Source organism: Phaseolus vulgaris, chromosome 8, assembly GCF_000499845.2.
Source record: "Phaseolus vulgaris cultivar G19833 chromosome 8, P. vulgaris v2.0, whole genome shotgun sequence".
In the NCBI taxonomy this organism is placed as follows: domain Eukaryota; kingdom Viridiplantae; phylum Streptophyta; class Magnoliopsida; order Fabales; family Fabaceae; genus Phaseolus; species Phaseolus vulgaris.
In genome coordinates this window covers 53,649,248-53,671,126 of record NC_023752.2, presented here as the reverse complement: position 1 = coordinate 53,671,126, position 21,879 = coordinate 53,649,248, and the positions used below count along the sequence as shown (strand labels likewise).

At 30.6% G+C, this 21,879-nt stretch overlaps 3 protein-coding genes across 3 annotated transcripts; 2 read left to right on the top strand and 1 right to left on the bottom strand.

The window, feature by feature from the left end:
• The first annotated feature begins 4,409 nt into the window (after nt 1–4,409).
• On the top strand, nt 4,410–6,897 carry LOC137825877 (aspartic proteinase nepenthesin-2-like). The gene has a single exon (XM_068631675.1). The coding sequence runs from the start codon at nt 4,864–4,866 to the stop codon at nt 6,526–6,528; it is 1,665 nt and encodes a 554-aa protein (XP_068487776.1). The 5' UTR covers nt 4,410–4,863; the 3' UTR covers nt 6,529–6,897.
• A 9,450-nt stretch (nt 6,898–16,347) lies between these two features.
• LOC137824159 (cytochrome b561 domain-containing protein At4g18260-like) lies at nt 16,348–18,794 on the top strand. Its single transcript, XM_068629638.1, has 4 exons — nt 16,348–16,926; nt 17,113–17,280; nt 17,855–18,000; nt 18,242–18,794. The coding sequence occupies exons 1-4, from the start codon at nt 16,789–16,791 to the stop codon at nt 18,468–18,470; spliced, it is 681 nt and encodes a 226-aa protein (XP_068485739.1). The 5' UTR covers nt 16,348–16,788; the 3' UTR covers nt 18,471–18,794.
• A 118-nt stretch (nt 18,795–18,912) lies between these two features.
• Nucleotides 18,913–21,180, bottom strand: LOC137824158 (uncharacterized). The gene is made up of 3 exons (XM_068629637.1): nt 20,856–21,180; nt 20,385–20,456; nt 18,913–19,274 (listed from the first exon to the last, which is right to left on the bottom strand). The coding sequence occupies exons 1-3, from the start codon at nt 21,049–21,051 to the stop codon at nt 18,979–18,981; spliced, it is 564 nt and encodes a 187-aa protein (XP_068485738.1). The 5' UTR covers nt 21,052–21,180; the 3' UTR covers nt 18,913–18,978.
• Nucleotides 21,181–21,879: the final 699 nt, after the last annotated feature.

Sequence of the window (21,879 nt, the reverse complement as noted above, 5' to 3'; positions counted from 1 at the left end):
CACAAACAGTTAAATCAAAATATTTTGCACATTACCAAACTCACGTACTTGCATGTGTCCTTTTTCACATGATCGCACGAACGCATAGGAATATTTTTTTTCTTCTTCTTTTGTTTTTATTAACTCTAGGCACCTAAAATTTAACACTCAACATTTGTTCCTTCTTGTTTTTCAATTTCTTCGTGTCACATTAATTGTTCTATAATATCCATATATTTTTCTTTCTCACTTGTTATTTTATTTTTTACACATATAACTTTGGGTGTCTAACTTCTTACAATTTTGTATCCATTTCTTTATCTTTATTACGAAGATGAAGTTAATTTTCATATTTAAAGTATTATTTTCTTTTGAAATTTAAAATTTTGTTACGATTTTATTTTAAAAAATATTTTAAAAGATTATGAAAAAAATATATATTTAAATTATTTTTTGTCTTGATTCTTAAGTGATATTATAATAATTTTAAAAAAATATTTAATTCAATATGATGAAAAATCATAATCTTCATATATTAAATCACATGCTTCACTTAATCTTCTAAAATAAGTTAATAAAAAGACTGGTATGATAAATTTTTTGATTGAATAAATATAAGAATGATTTGGTATACATGGATGGATTACACTTTCAGAAAGCTGTGAATTTGATCATAAGCTGAAATGCAAAGATTTTGAAGGTTGACATTTGTAAATTACACCTGTGTTTCATTAAGGAAAGTCAAGTTGGCATTAAGAAATCAATTATTTTGTCATTTTTTATACCACTCCTTACGAAGAGTGGTGGTTGAGATATTTACAAAGTAAAATGTATATAATTTACAATATATTTTTGTATAATTCATTATATATATAGATAAAATTTGCAATTAATTATATGTAATTAAAAATAGTTCATTTAATATGTCTATATATTATAAAATAGAACAAAGATGAATAAAAGATAAAAAGGAAGACAAAAGATATGAGAGAAAATATTTATTCTAATTTATTTTTCTTATTTAAATCAAAACAAGAGTTTATTCTAAGTCTAGCTAAAAAGACATAATGTAAAATAAAGAGTCAATAAAGGCTAGAATAAGAAAAAATAAAATAAATGACTTAAAGATGGGGAGCCTTGTTTCCATATCCTTTGTTAGTCTCCCACAAGATGGGGAGCAAATATTGATGAAACCCAACTTGGAACAAATACTCATGAAAGATTAAGGACTTAAGACTTTGGTATAAATGTCAACTAGTTGCTCCGTGGTAGAAGTGGGAAGAAAATGTATGAGACCTTTCTTCAATTTTTCCCAACAATGTGACAATCTATTTCTATGTGTTTCGTATGCTCATGAAACATTAGATTTGTTGCAATGTATCTTACTGAGTCATTGTCACGGTACAAAAGAGATGGTTTCTCAAAAAGAACTTTGAAATCTTGAAGAAGATAAGTTAGCCGTTGAATTTTACATGTAACAGTGGTCATTGTCCTGTATTCAGCTTCATAAGAACTCTTTGATATTGTCATGTATCAGTCATTGATTGTCTTGAATCACTACAGGTGCCCCAATCACTATCACACAAGGCTTTTAAATGAGTAGAAGTGTTGGAGGAGAAAAATAAACCAAGACTCGAAGGTCCTTTAAATATATATGAGAATTTTAATTGTTGCATTACAGTGAGCAATTGCAAGCTTAGCAAGAAATTGAGAAAGTTGTTGCACAAAAAAAGTTATGTCAGGTCGAGTATTAGTGAGATACATAAGTCTTTCAATCAATCTTCTATTGGCTTAAACATCTATGAAAGGAACACTTCTAGTAGAAGAAAATTTTGCATGATTATCAATTGAAGTAGGTGCAGGTTTGTAGGCTAAAAGACCTGCATTTATTAAAAATTTCAATGCATATTTTCTTTGATTCATCATTATCCCTTTCTCACTTCTTGCTATTTCAAGACCAAGGAAATATCTTAAATTCCCAAAATCCTTAATCTTGAATGTTTGATTCAAGGTTTGTTTGATTCGCCTAATCTCCTCTTTATCATTTCCTACCAATATTATATCATCAACATACATCAATAATGTTGTAAAAGATCCTTCAGAAGAATTAACGAACAAGGAGTGATCATTCATAAATTGAGTATATTCCATAGAAAGCAAAAGGAATGACAATTTGACAAACCACTCTCTGCTAGCTTCCTTAAGGTCATATAAATCCTTTTTTTAATTCACAAACTTGTCCTGGTTGAATAAAAGTCAATCTAGGAGGAACAACCATGTATACATCTTCTTTTAACTCTCCATGTAAAAAAAAATTGTTTATGTCTAATTTTTTCAATTCTCAATTATAGATAGAAGCTAGAGAAAGAAACAACCTTATGGTGATCATCTTTGCTACTGGAGAGAAAGTATGAAGATAGTCAATGCTTTTTGTTTGTGTGTATCCCTTTGCTACTAGCCTTGCTTGCTACCTTTCAACTTTCAACTGTCTCATTAGCCTTATAGTTTATTTTGAAGATCCATTTGCAACCTATGATTGTTTTTTCCTTAGGCAGAAGAGTCGTCTCCCATGTTTGATTTGACTCCAAAGTAGATATCTCACAATGTGTAGCTTTTCTCCAACAATCATGTTTCACAGCTTCAAAATAAGTGATTGGCTCAACATGTGAAGAAAGAGACATAACAAAAAATGTGTAGGAAGTTGATAAATTTTTATAAGACAAAACAAAATTCAAAAGGATATTTAAGTCTTGAAGATGTATTGGAAACATTACGATTACAATGATAGTCCTTTAGAGACTCAAGTGATTTTTTTTTATTCTGGTACTCATTCGAACAGGTTGATCTGATTCAAATTTTTTGTTGTGTCATGATCTTAATTGAGGTTTTGGTCTATATGGGAACAAACTTCTTTTGGAACCTTAATGTCTGACTCACATTCAAAATAAAGGCTAAACATATGTATAAAGAAAAACAACTAAGAATTAGAAAAAATAAATTAATATTAATTTACTTCTAAAAGCCTTATATTCATATCCTTTATTCTTATACAATTAATTATACGTTTTGTATTATTAATCATATGTTTTTTTTTTAAATCACCAATCTTCTCTTTTTGTGTAATATGTTTAATTTTTTTTAAAAAGTAAGTAGAGTCAATGTAGACATAATTTTTTTACTTTTATCACATTACTTTTATACTATTAACATTTTTTTATGCTCCTTTTTCCTTATCTAAATATTTTTTTTAATTTTAATTTTCTTTCTTTTCAATAACTCATTTTTTTATCACTTCGAGTTAATTTTGTACTTTTTATATTATGATTGGCACCCTGGCGGAGGGATGCACGGTCACCCTCATTTTTTTAAATTGTTTTTATATTTATAAAACTATTTGTGGTCTATTTTTTAATAAATTTCTCTCTAAATACAAAATAAGAATGAAACAATAAATTCTTTATAAACTGATGTCTAAAAGGTTTTTATACTTATTTTAGCCAATTTAAAGTAGTTTGTGGAGAAACCTTTTTTTTCATAAAAGTATTCGTGAAAAATTTATTCAAACAAATATTTTATTGTCAATGAATTTAATGTTTACATACTATAGATGTAAAAATGTTTGTATAGTAAGCAAATTAGAAATTATTATGAGTTTAATTTTAAAACACTTACTACAAAAATGAACAAATTCATCATACATACAATTTGTAATTCTATCTAGTCTATTTATCTACTATACATAATTTTTATACTACAAATATATATATATATATATAGAAAATTAGAAGAATTTGATGTTACTAGATGTGAAGATGAAAAGGGTCGATAATGATCTAGTTCTGCTGAACTACTGTGATTAACTAAGGCTTCTGAAATAATTTTCTTCCATTTTTTCCATCTCCAAAGTGGGGCTCCCTTCATTAAACTCTTTATCATTTGTTTCTCCTTATTCAAGTCACAAAGGTGGATTTGTCTTTCTCCATGTTCCCTTCATTTGCAAGATGAGAAGACCCACTCAAAACTCTGACCAGCGACTACAGAGTTTGAGTTTAACTTATCCAATGTGTTTCACTGTCTTTGACTTTTTGTTGTGGCAGCCTAGTGAGGTAAGAGTAATATATCTCACACAATCACAAGCCAATGAATCAGGAAGCAGACCATAAAATTCCATGGAATAATCATACCATATAAATCTTTTTCTTCCAGTATATGGATGAAGTTACTGTTCCTAGCTTGGGAAAATTCACGTAGCGTGTGGTTCAAAATTGCTTCTATGCACGCTATAAGCGGTAACAGTGATTTCAGAACTTCAAATCTTTTTATCACGAGACATTGACTTCAATATAAATGTCTGTTATCCTTTTTTTTTCTGAAAAACTATTTTTAGAAAATAAAAATCATACACCATCTTCTATTACAAGCTTTATAATTCATTTTCAAGAGGTAATAAATACTAACACTTTATTGTGAATGAAACCGCGTTGTTGGACACAACCTTTGACATACATTAGGCTTCCAAGTCTTTCTCATTGTTGTTACTGATAAAGTCCAACGATTCAAAGCTCAGAGTCACACCACCTTACTTTTCAATCCTTCTTTCTTTCTCTTCTCACCTTCAAAGACAATTCCCATCTGCCAAAGCCATTGTATTGGCCTCAAATCAAAACTCATAAGTTCACATTTTTTTTGTAATTTCCATTATCTTTACATCTCCCCATCTTCTTTAATCTTCTCTCGTTTTGAGATTTTGCTTGTGATTAATTGCCTTTGAGAGAAACTTGTGAACTCAGTTCCTTCTTTCACCCTCTTGGCCTAGCTCAAACTCTGCTAGGTGCTTGATCTAGGATTTCCATTGGGTACAAGAAAGAGGATATTATCAATACCATGGTTTTGAAGGTTTCTCTCATTGTGATTTTCCTTGTGACGTGCTCCTGTTTTGTGGAAGCCTTTTCTAGGAATCACGATCACAATCACAACCAAAATGGATCTTCTCTGGCTGCCATAAAGTTTCCTGATCATCCTAGCTTCAGTGTTATCTCTTCATCCGGGGACACTGATTGTAACCTCTCGAGTTCCAATGAACTTGGGCATTCTGGGCCTGCCATTACATCAGGTAAAGAAACTGGTGAAGAGGGTGAGGCTTTTCCAACACCAAAACCGCACAAGCAAGTGGTCAAACTCCACTTGAAACACAGGTCAGGGAGCGAAGATGCTGGACCTAATCAATCTGTGGTTGATTCCACCGTAAGGGATTTGACCAGAATTCAGAACCTTCACAAAAGGGTCACAGAGAAGAAGAATCAAAACGCCATTTCAAGGCTGCAAAAGTCACAGGACCAACCAAAGCAGCCCTTCGAGCCTGTGGTTGCTCCAGGGGCTTCGCCGGCAAGTGGGGTTTCGGGGCAGCTTGTGGCAACTTTGGAATCTGGAGTGAGTCTTGGCTCTGGTGAGTACTTCATGGATGTGTTTGTGGGCACACCTCCTAAGCATTTCTCTCTCATACTTGATACTGGTAGTGACCTTAATTGGATTCAATGTGTTCCTTGCATTGCATGTTTTGAGCAAAGTGGGCCATATTATGACCCCAAAGATTCTAGTTCTTTTAGAAATATAAGCTGTGGTGATCCCCGGTGCCAACTGGTTTCATCTCCTGATCCACCTAGGCCTTGCAAAGGTGAGAATCAGAGTTGCCCCTACTTCTATTGGTATGGAGATGGTTCAAATACAACTGGGGATTTTGCATTGGAAACCTTTACCGTTAATCTCACCACTCCTTCTGGGGGGGCAGAGCTGAAGCGTGTGGAGAATGTGATGTTTGGATGTGGTCATTGGAATAGGGGTCTCTTTCATGGGGCTGCTGGTTTGCTAGGTTTGGGGAGAGGACCATTGTCATTTGCTTCTCAGATGCAATCTTTCTATGGCCATTCATTTTCCTATTGTCTTGTGGATAGAAATAGCAATGCAAGTGTGAGTAGCAAATTGATTTTTGGAGAGGACAAGGAGCTCCTCAGCCACCCCAATTTGAATTTCACTTCTTTTGGTGGGGCGAAAGAGGATTCAGTTGACACATTTTACTATGTCCAGATAAAGTCTGTTATGGTTGATGGTGAGGTGTTGAAGATACCTGAGGAGACTTGGCATTTGTCAGCAGAAGGTGCTGGTGGTACCATAATTGATTCTGGCACCACACTAACATATTTTGCTGAACCTGCTTATGAGATTATAAGGGAGGCTTTTGTGAAGAAGATTAAGGGCTATACAGTGGTTGAAGGCCTTCCTCCTCTAAAGCCATGTTACAATGTGTCGGGAATTGACAAGATGGAGCTACCTGACTTTGGTATTTTATTTGCTGATGGAGCAGAGTGGAATTTCCCTGTGGAGAATTACTTTATCCAGATTGATTCTGACATTGTTTGCTTGGCTATTTTGGGAACTTCTCGATCTGCCCTTTCAATAATTGGAAACTATCAGCAGCAGAATTTCCACATACTATATGATATGAAGAAATCCAGACTCGGGTATGCACCAATGAAGTGTGCTGATGTTTAACATTTTCTTGGGTTTGAAAGGTGTATACTGTATAGTCTCATACTTGCAAAATTGGGAGTCAGGGAGGTAGATTTTTGGGTTTTCCCTTAGATGGAAATTGGAAGGTGACATACACAAAAGTAAAGAAATAAATAGAAGGCGATAATAGAACTAGGCTTCGGGCAATTACACAAACCGGGTCATAACAAACACAAATATTGTTTTGTACACATTTTAACTGCTTCAATTTTGAGTGTCTCATTTAATTGTAATACTCTGTTCTTTCTATTCTATAAGATGGTCTCTCTGACCATCATTCTGGACATGTTCTTGTTTTATATATTCTCAAAGGATAACAAAGAAATATAGAAACTTATAGCCTTTTACAAACTGGCAATGGCAAGTTCTGTATGCTGAGTGTCTCTAAGTAAAGGGAGCAATAAATGTTCGTGGTTTGCTGCAACATTTGTTTTGTTACCATTCTACTTTCTTGTAGAGTGTTTCCTTCAAATTTCGTACTTGTTTTTTCTTTTAAAATTGGCTCACGGACATGGTTGCTTCCCAGATGTCGCATCAGTGTATTATTCAATAGCCTTTTTGTTAGGTACACTGCCAACTTCGTAACAAAAAAAAAATGCATGCAACTAAAGAATAGGTCAACTATGTTATTGGCGTCGGTAGTCTGAAAGTAATCTAATGAATAATACAACTTATGCGTCAATTTATTTGATTTTTATCCCTTAATTGGGATGAAAACTTATTAAACCAAAGTTTTATAACCAACAAAATGAAGATCACATCAACTCAACTAAATAAAATAGTTTATAATATATAACTGAGTATAAATATTGTAACTAACCTGATGTTTGGTAGTGTCACGCATTTGTAGTCTGTTTTCTATATATACCCTTAGTTGGTTATCAAGAGCATATTTCTTTTTCTCAACCATGAGTTCCGCTACTTCTCCTTATCCGTCTTCCACCATACTTAGTCTTCTTCTTTTCGCATGGCATCTTTTCTCCAACATCAATTCACTATCTCAATCAATCTAAAGTTATATAATCACAATTTTCTTTTTTTGGAAACAACAGATTTTGGCAACAGTTAAGAATCTTAAATCTGACCGGAAGGTATTTTTAAGATTCGGACCTACACAACAATAATTAACATATTTGAGTAGGATAGATTTAAAATGTTAATTATCATTAACATCTGAGTGTGATTCTAAGTTGTTTTTATAAATATGCGAGAGATCAATATTTAGGAAACAAGATTTTATACGCGAGAGATTGATATAAATGAATTTTCTACCAGCATCAATTTCAATCATAGAACTTAATATTAACATGCTAATCAAAATACATGAGGGTGAGAGAGATGAAACCTAATCCCTATCTTCCAAATTGAAACAACTAATTCTTTGTTTGTATTCTTATGGATCAGTACCAACATAACCAATTTAAGACTTTTTTTATTGTTCTATTGTTATATTTAGTGATTATTGTACTCGATAATTCACTGTTACTTGTGACATCGATATTTGTCCTTAGAGACAATTATTACGTTTGACAACGCGGTTCACTTGTCGTAAAAAGTCATCGGGGTCTCAATCTTGAACACTTTCTTGAAGGCACTAATGTCCCTGATTGTTACCTACCATCAATTGTTGGTCAGTTTCCAAAATCTAACGATGCCTATCTTCACTATATACAATCAGATCACCTCATTGTTGTCTGACTTCTTGCGTCGATAAGTTCACCAGTTCTAACAAAGATGGTTGGCCTCAAGACATTACTGACAGTTGAAAACGTCTTTGCACTTACTACACATCTCATACTTGGCCAACAATCAAGATGTTGAAGCTTCTTCTTAAAACCCCCAAAAATGATCAGTATGTATCCACTTATCTTTTGGATATAAAGAAAACTGTGGATACCTTGGCAGCTATGGGTGTCGCTATCTCCACTGAGGAACACATCGAAACGATTCTTGATGGCCTCTCGGATGAGTATGATGGTTTGATTAGATCAATTATATCAAAAACGAATTCGTATAGTGTTGATGACCTTGAAGCTTTGTTGGTTCTTGAAGAAGAATGCTTTGAAAAGCACATAACTCAATCTTCTTTTCTCCATGCCAATACTATTTCAGGAAATGTCATGTCACAAATCTTTCAAATGCACATTCTGAGTTTAATCCCATCATTTATCATGGTAGTCATATTCCTTCAAAAAATCATGGTTTTTCACGTTCAAATAATTTTACCAATGCTCCTACCACCAATGCTTCAACTTTTAATATGCCTTAACAAAAAGTCAAACATCCATGTCAATATGTGGAAAATTTGGATTTGGCACAGGTATGAAACATCAGGTAACCAAATAAATTATGGTTCACGAAACTGTTAAAGATATCATTTATGTTTTTCCTGAACCTATTTTTTCTGCTGTGGAAACAATATCTTATGAGTTGATTTTTTAAAACTTAAAGTTTATTTTTTACGATATTATGGTATATTTTAAGAAAAATTTATTGAACTTATTAGACCTATTATCGGATCTAAGTAAGCAACTTATATTTAAAGTTTTGATTTTGGACTTATCACCAGTACAATGATATATTTATTTTCCTGAAAATTTGAAGCAAGTGGTTATATTTTATTCGTCTTTGGTCCATATTCAAACCTGGGTTGATAGGAAGAAGCAAGGGGCATTAATTTTGAATGGAGAATATTGGTAGAGTGAGACATGAATTAGGTGAAAGAATTTTTAATGAATATCCATGTTACTTGTGTGGCATTTCTATTATTTTATTGCTATGTATCGCTGTTATTACTTTAAAGATTTAATATTTGATTTTGGTAGAAACGTGTTGGATTCAAAGCGCGTTGTTTGTTTGCAATGGTTGACCCTGGACTCACCTGCGCCCATCCCAGATTAATACTATTCTTGCTTCAGTTCATTGTTTATAATAATACTTGTAAAACTAAAAGTATAACAAAAACGTTTTACTTTTAAGTATTTTCGTCAACTAACTTACTTCCTAAAATATCAAAATTATTTTATAGTTACTAACAAAAACAAATGCGCTTTCATGTTTATCCATCTATCCACATTTTAATTATATTAAATAATAAGTTTCAAAAATATATAATTACGTAAGAATAATGTTAAAAACATTAAAATAGTAAAGTTTAGAATATATATAATTTTGTAAAAATAATAATTATTTTATAAAAGACGACTTTTTCAGTTACTTATTTTATTAAATAAAATTTTATTTTTTATTTTAAAAATAAAATAAAATATTTTATAGTAAATTCATGGTTTACTATTACGAACATGAAAGGAAATGTGAAAAATGAAAACAAAACAGATATTTTTAAATTTTCTACAAAAGAATAAGACGATTTGCGAAAAAAATTATATAATTATGTAAATATATAATTTTTATGTATGTTTATATTATTATTATTTATTAATATATGTTTATTATAATAAAATAAAAAAATTATATTTTATTAGTATAAATTTACATTAAAGAAATAAATAATTGACATAGAAAATTATTAAAATAACAAATAAAATAATAATATTTTATTAGTAGTTATGTTTTACATTATAATAAAAAATAATTAAAATAAAAATAATTAATTAAACACAACACTTTTATTCTTTATTTTTATTTCTTTCGTTTTTCATCTCTCCTTAATTTAAACACAACATTAGTGTCTCATCTTATAAATATTTTTATTTGTGAAAATAGTTTTTTTTTAAGCTTTGATGGAGAAGGAAGATGGAGAATAAGTTATAAGATAATTTTAAATATTAATGTAGTTAAGTTTAAGTTGACAAAATAATTATCTTTGAACCACATAAACACATAAACGACTAAATTGATTTTAAAAAAAGTAAAAGACAATAAAATGTAGAATATAAATGACCATTTTGCATAATTTAGCTTATTAAACATTATATTTATTTGCGTGTTTTTTTACAAGTGTGTATAAATTGTTTTCTTACTTAAATATGTTTGACTGACTTGTTTTAAAAAATTAAAGAAGTTTTAACCTTGTTATAAATTTGACCTTTCTAAAATCTTGTTGCCAGTCTTTTTAAAGACTTATTTAACATTAAAACTAAGTTTAGTTATTTCTAAATAGACCAAACAATAAATAAAGAAATAGATAAAAAAAAAAAAATACAAACTTGCTATAAATTATAGAATATGAGAATGAAAACGAGCATTGTTTTGAAATATAGATTATAGCATGTGGAAAATAAATAGATTGAATTTATATTAAAATTATTTGTTGTATTTTAATTTAGACAAAATAAAATTATGTGAATGACAAAAATACCTTTAAAAAAGAGGGGAGTTTTGGAATTTTGAGTAAGAGTACAAAGTGGAGATAAGTTATTGAAAAGTTTTAGTAATTTGATTGATGTGATTAAGTGACAAAATTTTGCAATTTGTTATTTGGAAAAAGGACTAAAGGGTTTGTTAAAGTGAAATATATGATTAAATGTTAAGTAAGGTTTAAATATGTATCATTCATCTAAGGTTAACCAGCCAATTTCCTTGGGTGTTTGTTTATAAAATAACCGTAGCTTATAAAATAGTCATCAATATTTGCTATCTATCAATGTTGGGTGTAGTTTGGTGTGTTTTTTTTCTTTCTTTTTCTCATGTAAAAAAAGAGTGTTGAGATTTGTAGAGTGTTTTCACTCATGAGGGTTGCTTCTTCCTGCACCCGACATTTGTTCTTCAAACATCCCATAAATTTTAAAATTTCATAATTGTTCTTTAATAAAAAGTTAAAAACATTCACAATAGAGGTGTGGTGTTAGTTGTTGTTTGATGAATGAAGAGAGTGAAAGGGTTTGTTTCACTAATATTTATCGTTAGTGTTTATTATAATAGTGAGTTGTGTTGGTTATGGTGAGTTGTGGATCTCTTTATTATATTATGGAATATGTAATTTGGAATGTCTTATTAAAAAAAAAATATTACCGAATTATATAATACAAAGACTATAATTGGATTTAAGCCTCAATAATGCATTAAGTAATGCAAAGAGTCTTCTTTTCAAACAAAACAAACTGTATTAAAAAAATTGTATTAAAAAAATTAACTTATTATTTTTAAAATTCAAATATTAGAACATACTTCAATAAATGGAATGAGGTGAATAAATATGATATTTTGTTAACTTAACAAATTGATATTTTTTAAATAAAAATTTTAGTTTCTAACAAAATCAAGCATTGAATTCGAAAATCACTAATGTAGAAAATGAGAGAAGAAATGTTCATCAAATAGAAATGGAACAAAAATAAATAAATAAATAAATAGTACTAAAAACAAGGAATAAAAACTTTAATCTTCTACCTTCACCATTTCACTCATTTCTCTCTTAAGGTCTCCCACCATCGAAGTTGGGTTGCTTCTTGTTTTATCTTGTGCTTTAGAAATCAATGGCCTAACATTTTCCAAAAAGATTAAATTTTTTCCTCAAATATGAAATCTGCTAGGAGGATTCAATAGAAAGCCAATAGCAATAATCACATATTAAAAAAATAAGTATTTAAAAAATAAATAAATCAAAAATCAAAAACATTTTTCCAAAATTCCACTAAGCAGAAAGAGTCTTCTGCACATATAAATACTATGAAAATGGCTCCAAACTTCATCCGATTTCAAATTTCAAAACATTTGTCTTCTTTGTTGATTATGGTGTGATCTTTCACCACTCCATTTTGTTGTTAAAATCATAGAAATATGTGGTATAAGAGAAGCAAAAGAGTTGAATGAGAAAAGAGGTCTACATACTTGCCTTCTTTAGTGTTTTTGTGTTTTCATTGTCTGCAAATGAGAGAAAGAGTGTTTTTGTACTTTCATTGGAATTGCAAAATGAAAAAAACACAACTTTACAAAAGAATGAAGCAAAATCGTGCACACATGGATTCAATACAGAGAGCTACGCACTTGGTTTTGTTTTGTACCACGTGTCTAGATACTCCTTTTGATAAAAATCACTACAAGAAAATCATGAAATAAAAATCAATTTTAAAGACAAAAAATAATTAGTTACTATAGTGACTAAATTAGAGGCTATTTTAGAGACTATTTTTTTTTATTTATAAATTAATTTCTATTATTGTTAAATAATTTCTAAATTGATATCTAATTAGCAACCAAAGTTTTTCTACCAAATTTAGAATCTAAATAATTGGTAGTTAAAACCTTGGTAACTAATTAGATACCAATTTAGAAACTATTTAACAATAATAGAAAATAATTTAAAAACATTTTTTTCTAAAAAAATGTCTCTAGTTTAGTCATTATAACAACTAATTATTTTTTGTCTCTAAAATTAATTTTTATTTCATAATTATCTTATAGTGAATGTTTTTCGTTTTTCTTTGGTCCAAAATTCCTGCTAATGACACATTTCTAAAATTTGGACTTGTTAACAGTCTTTTTTTAAAAAAAATTAACATTAAAATTTCTAGATAAGTTTAGTTATTACAGAAAAATAAATAAAGAAATAGATAAAGAAAATACAAACTTACCATGAATTATAGAATGTGAGAATGAAAATGAGCATTGTTTTGAAATGTAGGTTACATGGGGGAAATTATATTGACAATGTTTTTACATAAGATGGGTCTGTGAATCAAAGTACATTCCAAGATTATTTTGGAATAAATTTGTATTTCCAAAACACTTTTACAAATTCTGGAAACATTTTTTCGAAATATACGTTTAAATTTTATTTTTTGGAATTTTTTTCTTGACATGTATTTTTATTTCTTTATTTCAAAGTTGTTTTTTATAATGAAATTTTGATTTTCTAATTGTATTCCAAAATTTTATTTTTAGAACATAAAAATATATTTTAAAATTTTTTTCCAAAAATATATTTTTTCAATTTCAGATTTTTAATTCAAGAATGAGTGGAAGTGAGTCTTTTGTTGGTGGATTCTGACGAGTTTTTTTTGTTGTTAGGAAGGGTTCTTCCTACCGAATCCATGAACATACTAAGGATTGCTACTTTTATAAGTGTTTTGTATTCTAAAAATACCATTTTTTTTAATATTTTGGATTACATAATCTTTTTTTAATTACATAATTTATAGGCTTATATCAGATCTAAAAAAGAGTTTTGAATTTTATAAATCTTAAGAACACTTCTGGATTTAAAAACATCTTCCGAAGTGAAAAAAAAAAGATAAAACGATATTTTTTCATTTAGTACGGAATTACACAAGAAGGTATGAATATGGAGGTGTAGGAAGAAAGAGTCCATACTAAGATCTACCGCAGGAAACTCTGGGCCACTAACGAGGTCCGTGTCAAATCCAAATTCTGGTATGTCTCTTTTTTACTTTCAATAAAAAAAAAAATTGCAATGTTTTCTAATTCTGAAAACGATGGCTATTGATTACTTTTTTAAATCATTATTATTTTTTGATAATTTTAATTTTGGTAGGTATTTTTCTTGAGAAAATTGCAGAAGGTGTGCCCTTCTCAATTGTTTTCCTGCACTAAACTGAATTACTCGACCCTTAGTTTTTTTAAAACTTAAAAGGATAGCGGTGAAGCTAGATTTTTTAAGATTTCTGGAGCTCCCGTTTAAGAGTTTTTTAATTGGGACATGGAGGTTTAATTTTTGTTCTGATTGTAGATTTTTTAGAAGAATCCTACAAAGATTAAGAACTATGGAATTTGGCTGCTTCATGTGATCTTCACATCTCTTGGTGCTTGATCCATTAGTGTACATAGGAAGTGCATAGAGAAGGTGATCATGTGGTGACAATCTTCAGTATCTGCACTTATATTTTGCACCCTTAAAAGGTCTAAAGATTTGTTTTTGAAAGATGGTGTTTTAGTTAATTTTTTTTTTCTTTTTCAGAATCATCTATTTTCCTTGTTCTGGTGTACTTGTTCAACAGTGATTACATTTTTGTTTCGATTCTGGGTTTATAATTTGTTTATTTGATAATTTTTCTCTCTGATCTTTGGTATTAAATTGTACCTGTACAAAATATATTTAAAGAGTGTCTTCCCAACTCACTTTCACTTTGTCCTTCCAGTTTCTCCGTTCCTGGTTCACATCTCCTCTCTCGATCACTCGTGTTTAGGTTTCTCTCGGGGTCTCTCGGTGTATGATACGGTACCTGAGCACTCTAAAGATTAATTCAGTATTTTACCTTAATTAACACATAAAAAAATTAAAAAACTGAAACATTCTATTTATTTATACTACTTGAGTCTATTGGATCTGTCAAAACACTTTAATCTTTCTGTTTATCTCACTAATTTATTTTCAAACTTAATTAATTTTATTTATATATTTATATGTGTCCTTTTAACGCTGACATTTGTATACTTTTCCACTTAACGTTGACCATTTCATAAATAAATATTTAATGGAACAAAGTTGTTAATCAATCAAACAAAGAGCTAAAGCCTTTTTTACTATGAGTTTAGGGTTTAGTTTGGTTTAGTTAATCTGTTTTGTTTTTCCTTTCTTTTTCTCATGTCAAACAAATATCTATTTCAGAACTTCGAAATTTTTATACATATTAATATACGATGATTATTTTGTCATGATTATTTCAGTAATTCGAAATTTAATCTTAATTTTTTGTTTTAGAAAAAAAGTATAATGAAGAAAAGAAAGCAAAACTAGACAAATGCCTTTTTTTAAAAAAAAATTAAGTGAATTGACGCATGTCATTTTTCTGTCATCCCAGTTGTACCATGTCGTGTTCCATTTGGGGATTTCATATACACAGATATTGAAAATAAAAAATATAAATAATTAAACTAAAAAAAACGAAATTAATGACATAGTTCTATATTATAGAGATTTGTAAATGAGTAGGGGAAAATGAAGGTTGTAAATTGTAAGAAAGAAAGGAGGGTTTAAGCCGTTGAAAGATAAGATGGGCAGTAAAAAAGTAATGTGTTGAAATTGTAGGGAAGTAATTGAGATTTTGAAAACCGCAGTTAAGTTTTGGTTTTTCATGAACTTGGATAATTAGTTAGCAAAATTGATTTTAAAAGGAGAAAGGGTAACTGCGGATACTCATTGAAATGGTTAGCAATGGCACACACCACGTGCTTCCCCAAAGTACTTAATATTATTTAATTCATAGATAACACTCATACTCATCATTTAGTTAACAGTATCTCTTTGGTTATATATTTTTTTATAACTTCAGCAGTAGATTTTATGGTATTTTCCGGTAGGTTGCTTATAGTTTTATGAAACACACTTAAAAACTTCTAGTTGCAGGTCTCTAGCAATGATTAGTTGAAACGCTGCTGCTGAAAATTTGGCTAAAACTTTTAAACAATGTGAAGTATCTATGCACCAACAAAGAAAAGGCTAATCTATAGTCCTTGAGATGGATATTGGTGGTTTAAAATTAGGGAAAAATACTAACAAGAAGTTGCATGAAAGGAACAAGACTTGTTATGAACCATATATAATGATATCTTTAATAGTGCCTCAAAGAAGTAGGAGAATATACGTGGGAAATAAAATATAACACTACTATTTCTGAAGTCGTTCACACTTTTTTCCTTCCCAAAGAATGGTAGAATTTGATTTTATATGTTTCTTTCAAACAGGTTATAATAATGTATGTTCAGCACTGGGAAACAGAAGATAGTGTTTACCAGGGAAGTCTAACGTGACCCGCTTTGTCTTTCAGAACTCCATCGAAATCTGACACGCTTTTTACCTTTTCCTTTTTCTGAACTCCACATTCTCCACCATAAACTCAAAAAGCTAGTGAAAGTTAACCCCACAAACCACTAGTTTGAAATCTTACTTCATTATGTATTCCCACACACCCCACTTTCATAACCATCATTTTTCATGCAACAACCACTGATATTAGCCTATTATATTCAAAGAGTGTCACTTTAAGCTGGAATTAATATATAATTATTATCAAGGTTAAAACTTCATTTATTTTCGGCTTATTGACGAGTTCACTCTTGCTTCAAGATGATATAATTCTATCCTGATTTGGTCCAAAAAATTTGGTTGTGCTTGCTGAGAAGAATGGTAAGAGTGCTATGAATATTTCTCAAGCACACGTACACACATAGAGTTATGTTATGTAAGTTTGCTAGGCCTGCTTGAGGAGGAACACATACAAATTTCAGAATGTCACAGTTTTTCTGCTGTTAAGTCTTCTTCACTAGCATTGGAGATTGAGTTGGTTGGTCATCATCATATTTTCAACAAAAGAAGGAGGAATGGGAGTTCAGCAACAGCTCGGTGCTTTCCTTTTTCAAGTAAGTATTGTTTTTGTCATGTTTCTCGTTGTTAGCGCATCTGAAGAGCACAAGAAAGCCAAAGGTAGACATTCAAGCAGAAAAGACCATAACACGAAGGTATTTTCATTCCTCCGTTGTATTCTTCCTAATTTTGTTCAATCAAGTTGGTGACATCATTTTGTTTACTCTCACTCTTGTCTGCGATGCTATCCTTTTAGTTATAATTTATAAACCTCTATTTCATGAATATCATGTTTTGTTTGTGAAGCTACTTTTAATTTTGTGACTGATTCATGTGTGAAGATGAGTCCTAGACTTCAGTTCGAAATCACATTACATGGGCTTCTCTTGTGGGCTTCAATGGCGTTCTTGATACCTGTTGGTATACTAGTCATTAGACTGTCCAACAGAGAGGGGAATCGAAGAAGGCTTAGAATCATATTCTATGTTCATGCAGTTTTGCAGGAAAGTGTATCTAAACCCCTCTTACATTTGTATTTCAAATATCACATTCTTTTGTATATTTTAGTAGTTTCTTATCCCTTTGCTTGGCAACCCATATTCGTAGTGGAAAAGAACAATTAATTTTAAGGTTTCAATTTAGTTTAAAAGGGCCAGTTGTCCCACTGATTAACTTTTAATGATGGTGGAAGGAGATAAGAATAGCAAGATTCCAAATTTGCAGTTAATTTATTCGTCTAACTTGTTTGTCACTACATAAGGTCAAGTAGGGGTATTGCATCTTTGTTTATTGAAAAGGACTATAATGAATGCTTTGAAGACAAGAAAGGAGCTTTAAGAAATAATCTTCTTGGTTATTGGAAGTTCCAGGCTTTCTTTGTCTAATTTTTTAATAGAGCATGTGAAAAGAACTATGCAATTATTCTGTTGTCTGTATCATCAACCAAGTCTCAGGTCAAGTTAAAGAAGGTCATAAGTAAATTTTGGTACTCAATTAAGTAACTAGTTTTTTTTAAAGCTTTGCTGCATTGATCCCTGCCTTTCTATTAATTATTTGCACGTTTGTATTTCTGTTCAACACAAGCTTGCCGTACTTCTTGCTACTGCAGGAGCAATCATGTCCATAAAAAATTTCAACAACTCCTTCAACAATAGTCATCAAAGATTAGGGGTAGCATTATATGGTATTATGTGGCTGCAAGTTCTAGTTGGTATTTTTCGACCACAAAGGTGAACCACTGAGTTGCCTTTTATTTAGAAAATGCATGCAATCTATTGGATTAGGCCACTTAGTCTTAGCTAAACACCAAACTTAGGCAATGCAGTTACACTTTTCATGTCCTTTAAATTTATATAAAGATTTTTCATGTTCTATGTTCATAGTTGTAGAGAACCAGCTTTCTTAGCAGCTACAATTTTCTGCTTACAAAGAATGATGATTAGGGTACAATTATTTCCTTGTTCTTCACAGGGGATCCAAAAGAAGAAGTCTGTGGTTCTTTGCACACTGGATAATGGGAACTGCAGTGTCATTACTGGGTGTCCTGAATGTCTTTATTGGTTTACAAGCCTACAAAGAAAAAACATCTAAAAGCATAACAACTTGGAATATACTTTTCAGTGTTCAGATATGTTTGATTGTGATCTTCTACCTTCTTCAAGAAAAATGGGTCTACATACAAAACCAAGGAGCGGTTTAGGACAACTGAGTACAAACTACTGATTCCTACTTATCAAGAAGCTGACTCTTGCCAAGAAAAATGTCTCAATGCTTTGCCATGTGTGCAAGGATCTGAAACACATAAGGGCACTGATGGACGTGAATTTCTTTCTATGGGATCAAATATGTTTCTGTTAGCTTCTTATTTTACAGAGAAGGCACAGTCATTGAAAAGTTTGTAATATCTTCTTGTGAGTGCATTATTTGTTGTGTTCTCCCCACAATCAGTTCTGATAAATTTTTTTCAAACATTGAATTGTTGACGCTGGTATACTCATGGAAATAGAACAATATATTACCCAGACGTTTTCCAAGGTTTAGGGACACTGTTTGTCAGTGTTTATAAGCATTTCAAAATACAGAGAACTTTCTAACCAAAAGGAAAAGACAGACACTATAACTAAAACAGGAGAAAACAAACATTAAGCCAAGATATTTCTATTAATATCACATTGATGTATCACTAAGTATCTTAATTGTATCACATTTCAAGGAAAAAGCTGTACATAGCCCGTTAATATAGCTATTCCTAGTATTATAAAAGGTGGAAGAATCACAAATGCTCCTATGGTTGCAAAGAAAACTGAATCATTCCTTTGTGACACTTCATTCAGGTAAGCTTGTCTCCTGATATTTCTCTTTTGTGAAATGGTCAAGAACTTTGCACTCACTTTCTTCAAGTTTTTGCCTAGGGGTAGACTGAAATCATCATCCCTTCCTCCAACCAGCTGCGCAAGCTGCTCTCGTATTGTAAGTTTTGGAGAGCTGCCATCACTTTCATAGCCTATAAACCAGAAATGTTTCAATCTGTTATGCATTTTTGAAAAATAAAGAGGAGAAGAAGAACCAACTATTAGAAAGAGGAAATAAACAGACATGGCTATAAAATTTTCATTCTTTCACATAACTGATAGCACAAACATGCATTTCAGGAGTGATTCATAACATAGAGAGATAAAAGGCATGGGAGAATCTAAAAAAGTTGGACAATGTAAGATGGGAGAGAAAAGATACTTATCATATGCCAAAAATGTAGATTTTTTACTTTTAAGTGAAAAAAGTTTTTGCTGATTTTTATCTGATGTCGGTTGCTAATATGTTATCACAAACTAACCTTATATCTCCCTTCAGTGAGATAGTATGTTGAAGGAGAAAGAAAGGGTGCATTTACAACTGATTAATCAAAATAACTTGTAAAGTTAGGCCACTTCAAATTAAGGAAAAATACATCCTTATTTTCTCACATTACACATTTCCTCATGTTAAAGGAGCTCAATTTAATTCAACTTTAAAACTTCCATGCTAATTATTGTCCTCCTATACAACTAGTATGCCAAACACATAACCTTGGACTAACAACTCTTAATACATCAGCCAAATTTTACCATGAATTTGGTCTATGCTCAATAGTACTAAGTGATACCACTGTTATTGTTTCTACTCTAAATTTGTATACAATGAGGTTACAAGGGGGATAAGATAGCATCAAAGTGAAGCTTTTTCATAGTTCCATCGATATTTTAATGATGTGGCAGCACCATAATTACTTTCAACCTTGTGGTTTCAAAGGTACCTATACTCTGGCGTTCACTTGTTTTCTTTAAGCCTTTTTTTTCATTTATGATAATAGAACAAGCACATAGTACCTATACTCTGGCGTTCACTTGTTTTCTTTAAGCCTTTTTTTTCATTTATGATAATAGAACAAGCACATTCTCCAGTCATGTGTATAATCTTCTGCATATTCATTCATTTAAACTAAAAAGTTAACAAAAAAACAGAAAAGGACCTTTTAACAGGGATAAAAAAAGGCATTACAACAAGAACAGAAGACAACTAATTTGTCTCCCCTTCACATATCATTGATTTAAATAGAAGATGTTAGCTGAAATACCACTGTTTGGTGAGCTTGTAGATGTAAGTTGCTCCAAAAGATCCAACTGGGCACGAGAAGAAGACAAAGATCCTAGCAACACAGGTCCTCAAAAGCCAAGTCAGACATGAAAAAGAACTTGATAGAAATTTCAGCTGTTAAGATAGAAACATTATAACAAAACTTGAAACACAGTGAGGAAATTAAATTGCAAATATTTCAAATTTAATAAAAGTTCAGATTCATTTCTCCCCTTGTAGCCACGTGGATGCAACAAATATTAAAATACAACTGACATAATTTCTTACTTTTCTGAATATTAGTGGAGTGCCAATTATCCAAGAAAGCATAAATTTATTTGATAGGTATAAATAAACATAAAAAGCTAACATGGAAATCCGTGGTAATCTCCTTAAGCCCATATTTGAATTGAATGAGTAAACATATGTATATATATAAAAAGTAGTGGGTAGAAATTGTTAGCATATATACCATTTCCAGGAGAAGCATCTTCCTGTGAGATTCCAGTGTCAGTCTTTTGTGTTTGAGCATATGTTGTGAGGAAAGAGGAAGAAGGGTGGTAGAATTTGATGGGATTGTTGTGTTTGTGTGTCAGAAAGGAAGGCTTTGAGTGAAGAGAAGCAGAAGTGAGATTGATGGCCATGCAGTGAGTTTTTGAGTTATTCATTCATTCATTCATTTTGGTTTCAGCTTTGCATTTTCAGGTTGCTATTTCAACTGCGCAAAGGCGGCATTTCCCTGCCACAAATATTATCAGTGGAGGATTCTAGTTCTATGTGAGACCACAACAATCACTCTTCTAAATAAATCCCCACCGTTCAAAAAACATTTTCTTTTTCTTTCACTAAATACAAACATTTTCCTTCACAAATATCTGTAGGAAAAAAATCAGAAAAAACAAAGGTTTATGTAAGGGTGTGTTTGGAGGCACAAACAACAGAATAATGAGAGATAAATTAGATTGTTCCATTATAACGACTTTTTTAAGGTAATAATAAGTAAATTAAATTAATCTATACCTAAAAAGGATTTCCTACGCTCTAATTATGTTATCCTCAATATTTTACTTTATTTTAGATATTTTTTAATTTTAAAAGTTGATAAAACAATTTTTTTAATTTTAAAATTATATTTTATTTGTTCTCACTTGACAGGGTGTACAGAGATTGATACGTTAATTTTATTTTGTTGTCTTAACTTGTAGGAGAATGGAGAAATTTGTTACTTTTCTATTTTAAACTGATATTTAAATATTTTATAATTTTAGAAGTTAATAAAACAGATTTTTAATTTTAAAATTATATTTTATTTGTTCTCAACAGACAGAAAAATAGGAAGATTAGTAATTAATTTATTTTATTTTATTTATCAGAAACAGTTTTAAATGTAAAATAGTTTTTTAATTTTTTTTCTCTTATTTTATCTCAAACTTCAAATATCTTAAAACCCACTAACATATATCTCATCTATATAAATACAATAAATTTATGTTTAA

Coding starts and splice junctions, on each gene's coding strand:
- LOC137825877 (XM_068631675.1), top strand. CDS start 4,864: ATGGTTTTGAAGGTTTCTCTCATTGTGATTTTCCTTGTGACGTGCTCC.
- LOC137824159 (XM_068629638.1), top strand. CDS start 16,789: ATGGGAGTTCAGCAACAGCTCGGTGCTTTCCTTTTTCAAGTAAGTATT. Junction 17,281..17,854: donor ATGCAGTTTTGCAGGAAAGT/GTATCTAAACCC, acceptor GTTCAACACAAG/CTTGCCGTACTTCTTGCTAC. Junction 18,001..18,241: donor GGTATTTTTCGACCACAAAG/GTGAACCACTGA, acceptor TGTTCTTCACAG/GGGATCCAAAAGAAGAAGTC.
- LOC137824158 (XM_068629637.1), bottom strand. CDS start 21,051: ATGAATAACTCAAAAACTCACTGCATGGCCATCAATCTCACTTCTGCT. Junction 20,457..20,855: donor AGATGCTTCTCCTGGAAATG/GTATATATGCTA, acceptor CTGTGTTGCTAG/GATCTTTGTCTTCTTCTCGT. Junction 19,275..20,384: donor TACAAGCTCACCAAACAGTG/GTATTTCAGCTA, acceptor TCTGGTTTATAG/GCTATGAAAGTGATGGCAGC.